General features: G+C 38.3%; 1 protein-coding gene across 6 annotated transcripts in view; it reads right to left on the bottom strand.

The window, feature by feature from the left end:
• Positions 1-17,310, bottom strand: part of ptpn4a (protein tyrosine phosphatase non-receptor type 4a) — a 201,329-nt gene that overhangs the window by 27,059 nt on the left and 156,960 nt on the right. For all 6 annotated transcript variants that reach the window (XR_011356614.1, XR_011356617.1, XR_011356616.1 and 3 more), the window contains exons 24-27: positions 15,796-15,942; positions 13,849-13,977; positions 8,161-8,309; positions 5,074-5,209 (exon numbers count right to left, since the gene is read on the bottom strand). Coding sequence is in view for 1 of the 6 variants with exons in the window: in XM_069934869.1 (XP_069790970.1) it covers positions 5,074-5,209; positions 8,161-8,309; positions 13,849-13,977; positions 15,796-15,942 (561 nt within the window). In the remaining 5 variants the exon portion in view is untranslated. The remainder of the gene's footprint in view (positions 1-5,073; positions 5,210-8,160; positions 8,310-13,848; positions 13,978-15,795; positions 15,943-17,310) is intronic.

Here is a 17,310-nt window from a genome sequence, read left to right as displayed (position 1 = left end):
TGACAGCCCGCTCCTCTGCTGAGCCCCCCTCCCGCTGGTGTCCTCTTTCTCCTCTAGGGTCGGGCGCTTCGCATCACCACAGCGTCCTGTTCCTTTCTGCAGGCAAGGCCTTCTTCTCTGGTGACTTTTTAACTTTTTTTCCAGCTGTTCTTACTTTCTCCTTCTTGGAAGCCATCTTCTTTTTCTTCTCTGTATCTTTATCTATTTCTTGTACTCAATTTTTGTTATGCTTTGCTTTTTCCTAACTTTTTTTTCCTATTTTCCTGGAGAGGGCTGGTTTTCCTGACCGGCCACTACTCCATCACATGACTCTTCATCCACCATAGATCATTCTTAATCCTTTTTTGTCTAAAATATGATCTTTCGCCAGTATAGTTAGTAACCATTAAAGATTACGCATTATGTAGGGCTGTTTCTACCTGCTGTACAAGCCATATGACGAGATTGGCTTAAACACTTCAGTATTTCCTTTTGTTCCTTTTGTTTACTAACACCATATTCATATCACTTAACATTATTATTTTCACAATAAGTTAAAATTAAATATTATTGTGATTCACAATAATATAAAAAAGAGTCCTCACTTATTCTCAAAACGCATGCTACAACGATAGACAGTAATCTCAGAGCTCTCGCCAGTATGTGCAATTGCAGGAATCCTGCAAAGATTTCAGAATTCCTGCAAATTGAGAATGGCCGTGTGGGAAAATCTCTTGTGAAAATGTTTAACTGCTATACATGCGTGTTCATTGTTACTAAGCAATTGGACCGAGATAGTAAAATCAAGGGCAAATGCATTCAGCACTCCCTCCCATCAATGTGTTCCTGAATTTTGGATTTGTGCTCACATGTTATTTTAGTCCACGTACACTCCTTTTTATTGTTACAAATGAAATAAAATTAATGGTAAATTTTTAATTTTATTTGGCAGGAGGCCAAGGTTCCCCAATTGATGAGGCCATGGGCTGCAGCCTGCTCAGCCCACATATAAATCTGGTACTGTGGAAGAGCAAGTCTCAGTCAACTAGAAAATCTGACATCCAGTAGGTGCTTGATTATGGGGATTCTACTTGTACATGGCTGTTACTACATTTTAATATTCTGTTCCTTAGCCTCTGGAGACTCATCTTTCAGAGGCCACGCATGTTGAAGAATGGACGGCATGCCTCTTTATTCAAGTTTAGTACTATAAAAGTCCAAAAATCCAGATGCCAGAAATCTCGACCATCCAAGAATCTGAATTTCTTGAAAACTCTCAGCTTTTGCGAACACGTGCATGCGTAAGTCCCATGGATGAACAGCCTCAACAAGTGACCACACGGAAATCACAGAAAGGTGAAAAATTGTATTTTATATGACAAAATATTTTGTTAATATATTATCAAAATTTTCCTGTTTATTCTCCTTAAATTTGAATTTTATAAGTATTGCCCAAGAATCTGGAAAATCCAAACCGATCCAATCCCTAAGCAGTCTGGAGATTAGGGCTTTTGCTGCACTGGCATTTTTGTTTTTGACTACTCAAAAGTGTGCTCTTTTGTATTCCATTTACCTTCTTCTCAGAAGGATCCAGACTAATCTGCCATTGTGGTCAGTAGTTTAAAAATATTGGTGAGATAAACAACTTCAATTATCAAAATAAAATCTGAAACTGAATATGTTCACATAGCATGCACCAGATGGCAGCCTCACTATGTTAATATTTATTAAATGTGTATGTGTCAGATTGTGTTTGAAGATCATTTAAAATACTCCTTGAAAATGTGGCAATATGGTGCAATATTATAGCTCCATTTTAAACATGCATCTATATCTTCATTTGTGTAAAAATAGATGGCATGACAAATATTTAGTGCCAAGTTCAATATTGATTTGCTCTGCTGGGTGAAATAGTGAAAGCACTTTTCCAAAAAGGACTAATTTTAGCCCAATTAGAGCATCTCATTCTATAGGTTCCCAAATGGAGGAGTTGCATTGAGCAACCATTACATTTATTTTCATTATTCAATTTGCAAAGTGCAATCTTGTTATGCAATTTATCAACCATTGTGCAGAGACAATTTAACAGGATGCCTGGACTGAATAACTTCAGGGTTGGCTGCACTTTCTTTTTCTGGAGTGAAGGAGGCATAGTGGTGACCTGCTTGAAGCATACAAGATTATGAAAGGCACTGAGTAATTGGCTGGAATATTTTTCTTATGGTAGGTTTCACAAAAACAAAGGGCATAGGTTTAGGGTGAAGGGAAGGAGTTTTGAAAGGGAATCTCAAGGGCATGTTTATGGTAAACAGAAAGATATCAGATACATACTGCCAGAGGAGGTGGCAAAATTAAATCTAATTATTATTTGAGGCATTTGGTTAAGTAAATACACAAGAGAAATTTTATTTACCTCATTGCATGAGCCAATTCAGCCATTTAAACCTGTGCCACCCAAGTACACTCAAATTAACCTTTTGGAGGGTGAGAGGAAACTGGAGCATCCGGAGAAAACCCACATAGACATGGGGATAAGGTTCAAAAATCTTCAGATAGCGCCAGGTCACTGGCGCTGTAATAGTGTTGTGCTCACTGCTACACTAACCGAAGGATCCAGACTAATTGCAAGCAAATAGGATTAAAGTGATGGATAAAAAGATTTGTACAGACATGGCGAGCTGATTTCTGTGCTGTACACCATTCAAGCTTTTCTATCCTGACCAAAACATTTGGTCCCCATCTCTAAACTTTCCTCAATGGTTTGGGCCCTTTTTATCTCTATGTTTAACATTAAAAGATAGAATTATATCAAAGACAGAATCCACAAGTGGATTCTGGAAGCACAAGAAAACCCATTGACCCTCTACAGAATGACAACAATTTTGCCAGCCTCATGAATCATTCACCTTTTTTTTGAAAATGCTAGGGACGCCCAGGAGGCATCCTCTGGAACAGTCATTTTCAATGGGCCCTCCCTGGGGGGCCGCAGCACATTTTAAGGGAGTGGGGTTGGGGGTGCATGAATTGAAATAATAAAATTTTAATGTTTTTTAAGTAGTTAGGAGAGTATGGAAGAAACCAACTAAACGTCAGCTTCACAGGGAAGAGGGCCCATAAACTGAACAGAGGCCCAAGGGGACCATAGCCAAAAAAATGGTTGAGAATAGCTGCTTGAGAGAACCTCGGTGTGGAGAATTCATTAACATGTTTAGAAAAATGCCAAATGTCGATTCAAGATTGGGTCTTCATTTAACAGTGATGTTTAATTTATATATTCAGAGGGAGTGCTCTCAATTTCAGAAAATCAGGTAATAATCAAAACAACATTTATAAATATTTGCAACAGAGATCAATTGCATTTATTCCTTCAGAAATAAAACTGTTCACTGAGTTTCCAGGGAACGTTATAAAGAGACATCAGAAGAATTTTGATTGTTTGCTTGAACTTCCAACTAGAAAACAGCATTTAATTCAGCAAAATACAGTAAAACTTCTTATCCTAAATTAAAGAAACTGGCAAAAAAAGATGCAGAAAATAAATTGGTTAAAAAAATATGCAAGTTTAAAATTGGTGTCAGACATTCAGGTAACAGGCAGTTTTGGCCCACAAACCCGTGCCACCCAATTAACCTACAATATCAGTACATTTTTTGAACCATGGGAGGAAACTAGAACACCTGCCGAAAACCCACGCAGACATGGGGAGAAGGCACAATCTCCTTATAGAAGGCAGCAGATTCAAAACTAAGTCACTGACTCTGCAAGGCACGAACCACTATGCTAACTGAGCCACCTCTCTTTTTGCATCCTTTAATATAATTTACTGGCCTTCTTTCAAACATCACCTTTTCCGGCCTTGAGTTATTAGCTGCCTTCAACAAGTATTGAAAAAGTTCCCAATTTGCCATCTTCCCACTACTGTTCACTTCCTTGTCTGCCTTCGGCTTCCCTTGTCACCTAGAGTAGTGACATTTTTGCATTTGAATATTTCCTTTTTTTTGGTGTGTATCTATCCTGGATCTTACTCATTTTTTGTTGAAACCCCAATTTCTGCTCTGCCATCCTCCCTCCCAATGCTCCCTTTCAATCCATTTTGGCCAGTTCCTCTCCTTTGCCACTTTAATTCCCTTTATTCCACTGAAATACCAACACATCTGACTAGTTTCACCTTGTTAAATTTCAAATTAAACAATCATATTTTGATCAACATGGTTCTTTTACCTGAAGCTCTCTGATCACCTCTGGTGCATTGTACCAGCCATTCTCAATGCCCCCCTACCCCAGGAGTCACAGCACATTTAAGGGGAGAACCACGGTCTGAAACCAGAAAATGTTTTTATATTGTCGGTTGGAGAGAAGTTTGGTAGAAACCACCAAAACTTGATTGCTTCATAGAACAGGGAATCCATAAATTTTGAGCAGAGTTCAAAGGGTGCCACAGCCAAAAGAGGTTGGATTCATTACACAACACGCAAGCCAGTATGGCCGATCCCCCAGTGGGCTTTTACAAGCTGCTCTCAACGAGTACAATGTGTTTTTGAAAATCTGGCACCCATATTTACAAATTGAGAGACCTAATTGATAAATCTTTTCCTTAAGCTTTGACCCTCGTTAATCTTCTTTAAATGTATTAAAAGATATAAGTGACTGATGCCATGTGATGAAGGGGGCCCTGAGGCAACCATTCTTTTTCTTTATTCTTTTTCTATGTTATTCTTTTTTCTTTTCTTTTGCTATTGGGGTTAGTTCACCAATCATGCAACAAGCAATCTCAAGCCAATACATTTATTTCATGGGTGCCGGATATCAGGGATTCTACTGTACATGACTTGAAACTTTCAAACCACATAACAAATTATCTAACCAGGGGAACAAAATAGCCAATGACAGTTCTAAACACAAAATGCAATTCAAAACCTTGTTGCGTAATGCTATGTTCCAGAAGTGATGATTAACCATGTGCAGTACATGCTTTGGCAGTGTACCAAAATCAAACAAAATTGATAAACGAACCATTTGATCCAGTCTGGTAAGTTTAATGGCCCAGTGGAGATAAATATGATGGCAGATGAAAAATAAATGACTGGTACTCACTGGTGTTTGAATCATCATGGCTCTCTGGTCTCGCATTGTTCTAACAATGTCCAGTGGATACACCGGCTGATTGCACTCAATTAGACACATTGCAGTCTCCATAGTGATAAGAACTCCTGTTCGACCTATCCCAGCACTGCAAAACAGTTCATCACAAGTTGCACTGGAATCAATGTCCTGATTATAAGGAACTCTTCATGGTTTTTAAATAGCATGTACAAATACATGTTGAAATGAAACAGTGAGCAATTTATCTTCAATATATAGGATATTAATTCATGTAATTCATTAAATATTCATGCCAAGAATGAACGAACATTTGACACTTCATCAGTTAAAAGCATCCCCTCACCACCTGTAAAATCCCACTGATTTTCAGATACAAATGCAGCAATTTAGGCAAGCAGAGTTTCAGACTTGAGCAATCATACTTCTCAAGCTAATTATCACACGAGTCAGATTGGCAGGTTGCAATACCATTAAGAACCCAATTTATGCCTAGCCCATTATCACTTGAATTTCACAAATGAAAGCATTCCAAAGGGATTAAATTAAAGCATTTGGTAACACAATATAGTGTTTTTTTCCCTTTTACATGCACCTTTGCTTAGAATACAGACTGCATTTTATTTTACAAAATTACTGGGCATAAATTGCATGACACAGTCAGCAGAGTCAGCAGTAGCTGCGCAGATTAATGTTGGAATTGGGGCTATGGCACAATCTGGCTTTTCTACCTCCAGCTGAGACTACCTAGAGGACCACACCAAGACTGCTGCAGGGGAGGCAGAATCCATCCCAGGATCTGCGCCAAGAACGCTGCACGAGAAGCTGAAACTAAACAAGAGACCACCCAAGAGTGCTTTGTGGGAGGCCAAATCTAACTCAGAGTTCATGCCAAGAGTGCTGCATGAGTAGCAGCTTTGGTGGTGGAGCCCGGTGAGGACAGGGAGCTCCTGACGACAAAGAAAGAGGGCATCAGGCTGTAGCCAGGACAATTATGGGAAGATGCCAGAAGTGACTGCCATTAGGAACCTGCAGTTGCATTTGATTCAAGTGATCACCCAGTCTACGCTTGAATTCACCAATGTAGAAGAGTCCACATTGTAAACACTATGCAAAGGATAACCAACCTTGTACGCACGCAGCTGCTCCTCAAAGGGGTCACCCAATCAATGCTGAGTTTCTCCAATAGAGAAGAGACTACATGCACAATGCAATAAACATTAAGCTATAATGCCCAAGTGTACCTCAGTGGAGAATATTAACACACTCATGAAAACGCCAACTCTTGGTTCAAAAGAGAGGATCAAAATTCAATTTATCAGGCAAGTTAAATTTAAATACCCAAACCCAAGGAATTGCCACTTGAATTTATCCCATCTCACTCTCACCTACTGGTTCAAGGTCACCTGCGCTATTACAATGAAGTGCCAATGCAAACTTTTAAGAGCAGCACATCATCCATCTGAAAATATTAGAGTTTTATGAAATCAGTATTGAATTCTACAACTTCAGAGCAGTTTATTTCTCAGTCTGTGCCTGGCTCAGCTTATTTATGATGTGCTAAGTGGAGGATGCATCCATAGGGTCTCTTGGGTATGTCTTTCTGGTCTTCATTTTGCAATTCTTTCTTTTAGAGCCACACAAAGGGAAAACAGGCCCTTTGCCCCAACCTGCCCACGTTGACCAAAATGTTCCACCCACACTCGTCCCACCTGTCTGCATTAACCATTTTGATTTATACCTTGATGAAGGGCTCAAGGCCAAAATGTTGGTTATGTATCTTTATTTTAGAGCCCACCTCACTGACAAAAGGCAAAGGAGGAAAAACCCAACACCCAACCAACCAATTTTCCCCTGCAGCCGCTGCAACCGTGTCTGCCTGTCCCGCATCGGACTTGTCAGCCACAAACGAGCCTGCAGCTGACGTGGACTTTTACCCCCTCCATAAATCTTCGTCCGCGAAGCCAAGCCAAAGAAAGAAAATAAAGTACACTGACCTGCTGAGTTTCTCCAGCGTTGCTTTTACTTCAACCACTGCGTTTACAACTTTCATGTTTTACTTCCTCTAAACCAATCCTATCCTTGTATCTATCTAAATGTTTCTTAAACTTCGCAATAATACCTGCCTCAACTACTTTCCCTGGTAGTTTGTTCCAATACACCCACCACTCAGTGTGTAAATTACCCTTCAGGTTCCTACTAAATCTTTCCCCCTCACCCCTTCTGGTTACCAATTCCCTGACTCAGAGCAAATTTTGCCTATGTTCTTGCTTTTAGACTGCTCCCTTTCACTCAAGTGCTAATCTCCTCAGTCACCCCGGTTTTGCCCTGGAGGAGACATCCTCCCTCCTCCTCCACCATTCCTGCAGTTTTACATACTTCTCTCTTCAATTCCAATGAAGAATCTTCAGAGATGTTAACCAGCATTTATGTTGAACATAGAACACTACAGCTCTTGAACATGATAACCAAATTAAACTAAGATACATGATAACCAAATTAAACTAAGGCCCTACTGCTTACACATGATACATACCCTGTGATTCCTTGCATATGCACACATTTACCTAGATGACTCAAACACTATTATTTTACCTATATCTGCCACTATTTTGGCAGCCCTTTCCAGATATCTACCACTATGTTAAAAAAAAATTGCCTTGCACATCTCCACCAATTTCTTATCCCTCATTTTAAACTTGTTCTCCAATTTGTGTTTTCTTTTGCCCAAAGCATCTCATAATTTTATAAACTTCTGTCAGATCTCCCAACAGCTTCTGATGCTAGTCATTTTATTTTAGGTTTCCAGGATTTCCTTTTTTTTCCCAATTTACACAAATTTTATAATATTTAACTATTTTCCAGTACCCCAAGTATTGATATAGAAAAGTGTAATCCAACCTTCATATCTTTAAAAACAAACAATTTGCAGGTTCTCATTTATAAATTTTTAAGAAAACCATTAAATAAAATGGCAGTAAATTTGATTACAATACTGAGTTAAATTCTCAGCTCAAATTTCTGCTCATAATGCACATATTGTTCTTTTAATTACTTTGTAAACAGCTTAACAAGATTTACCTGCAGTGTACAACAACTGGTTCATCTTTGCCAACTCGTGTTTCTCGAACAAGCAACACAAACTTCAGGAAATCACTTGAATCATCAGGGACGCCATGGTCAGGCCAAGCAATGTATTGGATCTGTGTCAGTGGACGGCTCTCATTTCTCTGAAAAGGTGCAAAAGATTACATTTCACTTAATGAAGATGGGCATGTCTGGAATTCCTCCCACGTTTCTCTTCTCAAAACAAAATTTACACAGGCAGCACAGCAGCTGCTCCGCAGAGCCAGACCCAGGTTCAATCTGGCTCTCGTGATGCTCTGAAAATGGAGTTTGCAAATTCGTGTGGGGTTGATAGGTGAGTTAACTACTGCAAGTTGCCCCAGCTGCGTGGATACATGGTAGAATTACAGAGGAGTTGATAAAATGGGAGATGAATGGGATTCATGCAAGGCGTGAAGCAAGGCTGTGTTCTCGCACCAACCCTCTTTTCAATCTTCTTCAGCATGATGCTGAACCAAGCCATGAAAGACCCCAACAATGAAGACGCTGTTTACATCCGGTACCGCACGGATGGCAGTCTCTTCAATCTGAGGCGCCTGCAAGCTCACACCAAGACACAAGAGAAACTTGTCCGTGAACTACTCTTTGCAGACGATGCCGCTTTAGTTGCCCATTCAGAGCCAGCTCTTCAGCGCTTGACGTCCTGCTTTGCGGAAACTGCCAAAATGTTTGGCCTGGAAGTCAGCCTGAAGAAAACTGAGGTCCTCCATCAGCCAGCTCCCCACCATGACTACCAGCCCCCCCACGTCTCCATCGGGCACACAAAACTCAAAACGGTCAACCAGTTTACCTATCTCGGCTGCACCATTTCATCAGATGCAAGGATCGACAATGAGATAGACAACAGACTCGCCAAGGCAAATAGCGCCTTTGGAAGACTACACAAAAGAGTCTGGAAAAACAACACAAAGATAAGCGTATACAGAGCCGTTGTCATACCCACACTCCTGTTCGGCTCCGAATCATGGGTCCTCTACCGGCACCACCTACGGCTCCTAGAACGCTTCCACCAGCGTTGTCTCCGCTCCATCCTCAACATCCATTGGAGCGCTTACATCCCTAACGTCGAAGTACTCGAGATGGCAGAGGTCGACAGCATCGAGTCCACGCTGCTGAAGATCCAGCTGCGCTGGATGGGTCACGTCTCCAGAATGGAGGACCATCGCCTTCCCAAGATCCTGTTATATGGCGAGTTCTCCACTGGCCACCGTGACAGAGGTGCACCAAAGAAAAGGTACAAGGACTGCCTAAAGAAATCTCTTGGTGCCTGCCACATTGACCACCGCCAGTGGGCTGATAACGCCTCAAACCGTGCATCTTGGCGCCTCACAGTTTGGCGGGCAGCAACCTCCTTTGAAGAAGACCGCAGAGCCCACCTCACTGACAAAAGGCAAAGGAGGAAAAACCCAACACCCAACCCCAACCAACCAATTTTCCCCTGCAACCGCTGCAATCGTGTCTGCCTGTCCCGCATTGGACTTGTCAGCCACAAACGAGCCTGCAGCTGACGTGGACTTTTTACCCCCTCCATAAATCTTCGTCCGCAAAGCCAAGCAAGCCAAAGAGAAATGAGTAGTTAATTAGTGGTATGGACTATTTGGCATTCTATTTGCAGAATTCCCTCTCTCTGACTCTAGGAGTAGGTGAAAATGATTTGAAGTTGGGTGCTAGGTTAATTGGAACCTAAATAAGAAAGTGCTTGTATGCCAGATTTATCATCAGTGATTTCAAATTTTATTTGCATCTTGGGATGTTCAGCTGCAGCTTCAGGACCACATTTTGACACAAATTAGAAGCCTGAGTCTTAAAATCTTAGTTGACACTTCAGGTACTTTTTGCAAATGCTTCAGTTTGTTACTTAATTAAACTTTAGGATTTTTGTAGCTGGATAAACATTCAAAATGTGAAGGGGACCAATGAGGCAATGTGCTGTTATTGCTTCTTGACTTTTAATGAGCACAAATTACATCAATTTGAAACCATACATTAAACTGAGGAAACAAGGTCACCAGAAGAAATCATGGTCTGATCAACACAACCAAGATAACAGAAGACACATGCAGTGCCGATTTCATACAAGCTTGTGTTTTGGGAAGAAAAATCTGCTAAATTCATTAAAGGCAGCTTTCACAAAGATTCAATGGGAAGAGAAAAAATGTGCCCATCACCTTTGCATAAAAGCAAAAAAAAAGATGGGTTTCATTTTAATTGCATGGTTGTTCTTTCTGTTCATTTGAATTTTCAACAGTTTTTCTGTTAAATTTGAGAAAATATGGACTCAAATTTACAAACAAAAAAGCACTGAAAGAAAAAAAATGAAAGATTGTACATTGTTAACAGGAAAGCCAATTTTCCCATACACTGTATATCTAATGACAGAACAATGCAATGGAAAGAGCCATTCTCCAAAATAAGCTTTCTAAAAGGCCTGTAGTTACATTTCAGAATATTTTACTAGAAAAAAGCTCAATACCCTGGAATTTTTTATTGGTGAATATTGTGCTAAAAAGTGTCTTTGATCAAATCACAAGATGGATTAAAAGCATTTTCTTGCTCTTCACAGGTTACTGAGGGATAAACATGGACAAGTTTCACAGGTAACTGAGAAATAAACTGTGAGCAGGGGCATTTGCCCTATTCTGAAATGTAGTACCATGAGGTCTTTTATATTCACCTGAAGGGGCAGACATGGTTTAAATCCGTTCACAAAGATACCATCTCCAGTAGTGTAGTGATCCCTCAGCATTGCATTTAAGACACAAATTAGAAGACTCAGCCTTCTGACTCTGAGGTGAAAATGTGGTCAACCAACCACTGCTGTAAATCCCAACATACAAATAAAATTTGAGTTTACCCAGACAATCAGCATACATGTGAGATTTTCTGCATGCCTTGTGCTGCATTTCATTAACACCAGTAAAATTCTGTTCCAGAATTTAGAAACGTGAAAGTTGTATTTGTTTTTAAATGAAACATTTTACAATTCTGCCAACGAAATGAAAAAAACTTCAACTGAGGCCAGAAGATCTAAATATTTGCAAGTAGGCATATTCAATCTAGAGATACTGAGGAACACAGGACATATTAAGTAAACAAGTTCAATAATTAATAACTACATAATTTTTGCTTCATTGAAACAATATTTCCCCCATGTGATGGAGATTGCACTGCTAGAAAACTATCAGCATTGGCTTTCCTTCTTTTTGAAAATGTTATTTAAAAATTTTTCCTAACATGTAATCATCACTCCATACCCAAGTAGGTATCTGATTTTCTTGCAACTGCCAAGGCAATCTTCACAAACTCTTTTTGATATACAGATAGTTTCAATTTTGGTCTTATCCCTTCAATATTATCTAATAAAAATAACATCGGATTTTGCAAGAATTTAATTCCTGTAACCTGTTCTAAAAAAGTTGCTAAATTTATCCAAAAGGGTCTCACTTCAGGACAGGACCAAGTAGAATGTAAAAAAAAAAGTACCCATCTTCTGGTCACATCTAAAACACTGGTCTGACAAGTCTGATTTAAATCTCTTTAACATCTGTGGTGTGAAATAGAATTGATGTAAAAAAATTATATTGAACTAATCTGTATCTAACATCTACAGTGTTTGTCATACTACCCAACATAACTCTAATTTTGTTCGTCAATGTTAATATTTAAATCCATCTCCCCTCACTGTCTGGACTTGCACCCTCTGTTTGGGAGTCCCCTTCTACAATAACGTGAACATAGTTGAAATTTATTTTTGGTACGTCTGTTGTGAATCAGCATTTCTACACCACCACATTTTGGTGATAACATTGTTGGACCAAGTTAATCTCTTAAATAAGCCCTTTATTGATAAAAACAAAGAGAGTGTATTAATTTGTATCCCATATTTATTTTCTAATCGTCCAAATAACATTAAATCTCTTCCTTCGTAACAATTTTCTACATATCTAATTCCTTTCCGAAACCAAATGTTTAAAAATTGATCATCCATTGAAAATAGGTCTATTTTGATTCAAAGTAATTTTAGACAGGACAACCCCCCTCGTTCCAATTTCATTGATTACCTTATTCCAGCTATTAATCAAATGGTTCAAAGGTGCTTTTCCCTTCCCAGATATTAATTTTTATTCCCATATATAAATAAAGTCTTCCAATATTCTCTCTCTTATTTTATCAATTTATATTTTAATCCATGCTGGTTTTTTACCCTCATCAAAAAAAGAAACCTTATTTGTGCTGCCTTATAATAGTTTTTAAAATTTGGTAATTGTAAACTTCCCAACTCAAACTTCCATGTCAGTTTATCTAAAGAAACTCTCGACATCTTATCCTTCCAAAGAAAGTTTCTTATGTTTATTTATTTCTTGAAAAAACTTTTGTGGCATTATTGGTAATGTTTGAAATGAGTATTGTACTCTAGAAATATATTCATTTTAACACAATTAACCCTACCCAATCCTATTATTGCCAGTATCTTCCCTTATTCAACTCTTCTCCAATTTTATTAAGTAAAGGTAAGTAATTCAATTTATATCTAATTTATTATCTAATCGTATTCCTAAATATTTTAAATTGGGTATTTTGTTGGCACTGAATACAATTCCCTAAAGTTCCCTAAAGCAAGGGGCATACTTTCCCATATTCCTCCAGTCTCAAGTATAATTTACATAACAAACCTATTGGTTCTGTCAAATAGATCAAAGCATCGTCAGCAAATAAATTACTTTTCTATTCCTCTTTCAACTTTAAATCCTTTAATATCAGGATCAAATCAAAACAATTCTGCAAGTGGTTCTATCACTAAAATAAATAGAGCAGGTGATAATGGACCTTGTCTACTAGATCTGGTTAATGGAAACAGTGCTGAAATCTGCCCATATGACTTTAGCCTTTGGTTCATTATTATAAGACTAACTCAATTTGCAAATACCTGTCCCACCCTAAATTTTTCAAACACCCTAAACACAAAGTCCCATTCTAATCTATCAAATGCCTTTTCTGTATCTAAAGCCACTGCCACCCTTAGATCACCCCTCTTTTGGGCTAGATGTATTATACTAAGTAATCTAGTTACATAATCCGCAGCTTTGGTTTTTTTTTGTAAACAAACACTGCCTGATCTATATTTATCAACTTTTATAAGAATGTTGTTAATTTATTAGCTAAAATTTTTGCAATTATTTTATAATCTACATTTAACAATGAAATAGATCTATATGACGATGGTTTTTAAGGGGGTCTGTCTTTTTTTGGTATTACCATTATTATTACAGTACAAAAAGATTTTGGGAGAGTGTGTGTTACCACCACCTGATCTAATACTTCCATAAACCGCATTGGCTTTCCTGTAACATGAACCCAAAGAAAAGAAAATTGCTTTTCCTTTGTGTTTTATTTTCTTTTTTCCCCTCAAATTTTGTATGATGAAATTTTATTCCATACCAGTTTTTTGGCAGAGTTGTATAAATTCCACAAATCACTGTACTCCTAATGATGTTATTCGCAATCATTTTGCGATCAGTACTCTGGACTGTCAAGCATACCTCAGGTAACATAAGCCTGCATGACTAGATGGTTAACAGATGCTAAGAGAGGCCATGCACCATGTATGTTGGTCATAAAGAAGAGCATTCAGAGTTATTTTACCTCTAAATTAGTTAAAGTCAATTCTCTGAAAACATATGCAGGGTTTCCTTCTTCCAAGCGACAACCAACTTCAAAATTCCCATAGGACGCATTTTCAGAAAGCTCAGGCCAATACTGGTGACACTTGACCTACATTGGGAAAATAAATGTACAACTTCAAATAGGAAGAAACCAGGTTTCAATTTTGTTTTGCTGTTGGAAATGGCATATCCTGCCCCTATACAGAATAGCAAGAACTGCAATCTGCAATGTTAATTGCAGGACAAGTGCAGTGCTGGCTGTCTTCAAAACATTCACGGAGGCTTCAGAAAAATGACATGCAAATACACCTTCACAGAATCCCAAATAGTCTACATTTACCAAAAGACAAAACAAACTCAGAGTAAAATTAATGCATTTCTGGGGTTTTCTTTAAAAGGAAATAAAAACAGTTAGCAATGCAATGATGCTATTAGCAAATATTTTGTAATCATACTCTGGACTGGCAACCATAGTACAAGTAACAAGCCTGAATGGCTAGATGGCTAACAATGAGAGAGAATTAAACAATCATTGCTTTATTAAAAATCTTCTAAACATTGAGCATGATGAATGAGTCCTACTGTTTAGTAAAAGATGTTGAAGTGATAATGTAAAAAGCTTGAATGAAATCTAATTGCATGTACAAGAGGTGATTTAAAAAATTAAAATGCAATTTTAATTTAACTAATTGAGACACACAGCATGGTAAAAGGCCCTTTCAGCCCATGATACCCAATTACACCCAATTGATCTATAACTCCAGTAGATTTGAAAGGTGGAAGTAAAATGGAGCACCAGAGGAATCCCATGCAAAGGAAGAACATACAAACAGCATGGAATTCAAACCCCAGCTACTGGCTCTGTAGCACCATTGTGCCTAAATGCTAAGCTCACTGTGCCGCCTCATTAAATAATCAAAATTTAGTACCTGGAATCATAACATTGTTCATCAAAACCAAATGGAACTGATTTTTGAGGGAGATTCAATATTTATAAATAGAAATTTTTTAAAATCTGGAAATTTGGAAAACAAACACATTTCTGGAAAAACACAAATATGGAAAAGTTGACATTTCAAATTGAAGAACCTTTGTCAGATCAGAGAATGATGAAGTAGTACGAGTTCTATGTTGCACAACAGGTGAGGTGGAGTGGGCGGGGGAATGGGACAAAGGGAATGTCATCAATAGCATACCACTAGTTTGATAATTGGTTACAAACATATCAAGTTCATGGGTTGGTTAAGTGGTGTTAAAGAAAAGAAGGAAAACAAGGGTGGCACGGTTGGCATAGCGGTTAGTGCAATGCCTTTACTGTGCCAGTGATCAGGACCGCACCTGGATTGAATCCAACCTTATCAGGAAGAAGATTGCACATTCTCCCTGTGTCTGTGTGGGTTTCCTCCCACCTTTCAAAAAAAGTACCAGGATGAGGTTAATGGGATGTAATTTAGGTGGCACGGACTCATGGGGCGGAATTGGCCTGTTACGGTGCTGTATGATTAATTAAATTTTTAAAAATTAATATTTAGAACATAACAGCTCTTAACTTGCAGTAGTATTGGAAAGAGGAATGGAAATAGAGAAAAAATTGCCAGCAGTTCTCAAAGCTACAGTGTGCTCAGACAGATTATGTATCATTTCTCAGGCTTGCATTGGCTCTCAACAGTGCAGGAGACCACAGATAGGCAAGGTTAATGAGTTATCATGTACATTGTATATATGCACCGAGATGGCTTGTGCAGAATATACAAGAACATGCTATTCAGCATAAAAGGCATTTATACTCAATTGATCTGATGCCCAATAATTATCAGATTGACACTCAGATTTGGGGGGCTGGGGGTGAATTGTATGCATAGAACCAAAAACTGTACAAATTATTATTTTCCTTTATGCAGAAACAATATACATTCAACATACTTACTCTGCCTCTTTCTACTTGAGTGGTTAGCATCACCACCAGAGAGGATCCTTGCTCCCAAGTCATCTGCCAAAAATCTGTACAAGAATTGGGTAAGGGTCCCTGACAAGCGATATATTGATTTATTATACTGGAAGAAGGGATTTCCATCTGGAAAAATGTAAAACAACCAAATTATAGCTTGTTTTTTCTCTTTATTTGAAGAGTACTTGCTTATGCTAATAGTTTTATTTTCATAATTTAAACTTTAGATTTCTCAATTTAGAATAAAACAGCAGAAATCATTATTTGAGAGCTATTACCAAGATATCCTCTACATCGTTGTGCTCTGTGGATGGTGTGATTTTAATCCTAGCTCCAAGGTGGAGCAATATCAATGTTATCCACCAATAAAGGTTTTTAATTCCATTGTGTTGAACAACACAAGGCAATTGACACTATTTCACTGGTGTCAAATTATCTTATGGGGGAAGCATTTTTATCAGTGTCATACAAAGCCAATCTATTAAAAACTTTAATCCACAGTAGACAAAATTCAAACAAAACTTCTAAACTAAAGAACATATTCATGAAGTCATATTAAGAGCCAAGATTTAGAATGATTTTCTAATGTTCACAATGATTGGTTGCAATATTGAAAGATATCCAGCTATTTAATATTCAATTTTAAAATGATACCCAATTATGTAACTCAAGCACAAACATTCTGTATGGCCATGCATAATGTACAGCACAACTTTGATTATCCAAAATGGTTAGGACTAGGCCCATTTCAGAGAACCAGTCATTTTTAAAAAACAGCCCACTAGCAACAGCAAATCACTTGTCAGTGTTGAAACAACAAACAAGGTAAGGCTTTCAAAGCATTAAAATAAAATTTAATTCTCACAAAAAAATGCTGGCCACTGCCAATCACCGGCACTACCCCCCCACCCCCAAAACCCGAGGCCCCGTTCGTGCCGGGAGCCAGAGGGTCCCACTCCTGCCTGAAGGCTCAAGGTCTGCTGCACTGCTGCCAGTGCCGGGAGCCAGAGGTCCCCAGTCAGTTTAGCTCCGAAAAAATTTCAGATAAATGAGGATTTTGGAGAATCAGAGTTGTATTGTAATATAATGTCAGCAACATTCAGAGATGGTCTTTCAAATTTTACCTCCACTAACATTGATACAAGACAAAAAGGAATGGAGTTCCTCCATTATGTCTTGATGCTCATCCACTACAAAATTCTGAGGGAATATTTTTGGATGAGTTAGGCTTGTTCATACATCCTTCTTTATATACCAGTTGGAAAAAATTGTTCAAAAGATTCAAGTCTTTCCTGGAATCTAATCTCAATGTTCATCATTCTCTCTGTAATGAAATTAATCCAAACAGTCCTAATCCACCACCTGATCATTTTCCAAGATGAATAGGAAACAATGCTAGAAAGTTAAAAATGAACTTTCTCAGTCATTGGTCGGAATAATTATTTCCACTATCCTTATACAACTCAATAGATGTTCCGCTGACTGCTTTCAACA

This window comes from Narcine bancroftii, chromosome 4, assembly GCF_036971445.1.
Source record: "Narcine bancroftii isolate sNarBan1 chromosome 4, sNarBan1.hap1, whole genome shotgun sequence".
Classification (NCBI taxonomy): Eukaryota; Metazoa; Chordata; class Chondrichthyes; order Torpediniformes; family Narcinidae; genus Narcine; species Narcine bancroftii.
The sequence above is the reverse complement of the archived record's forward strand: the minus strand, read 5'-3'. Positions and strand labels throughout refer to the sequence as shown.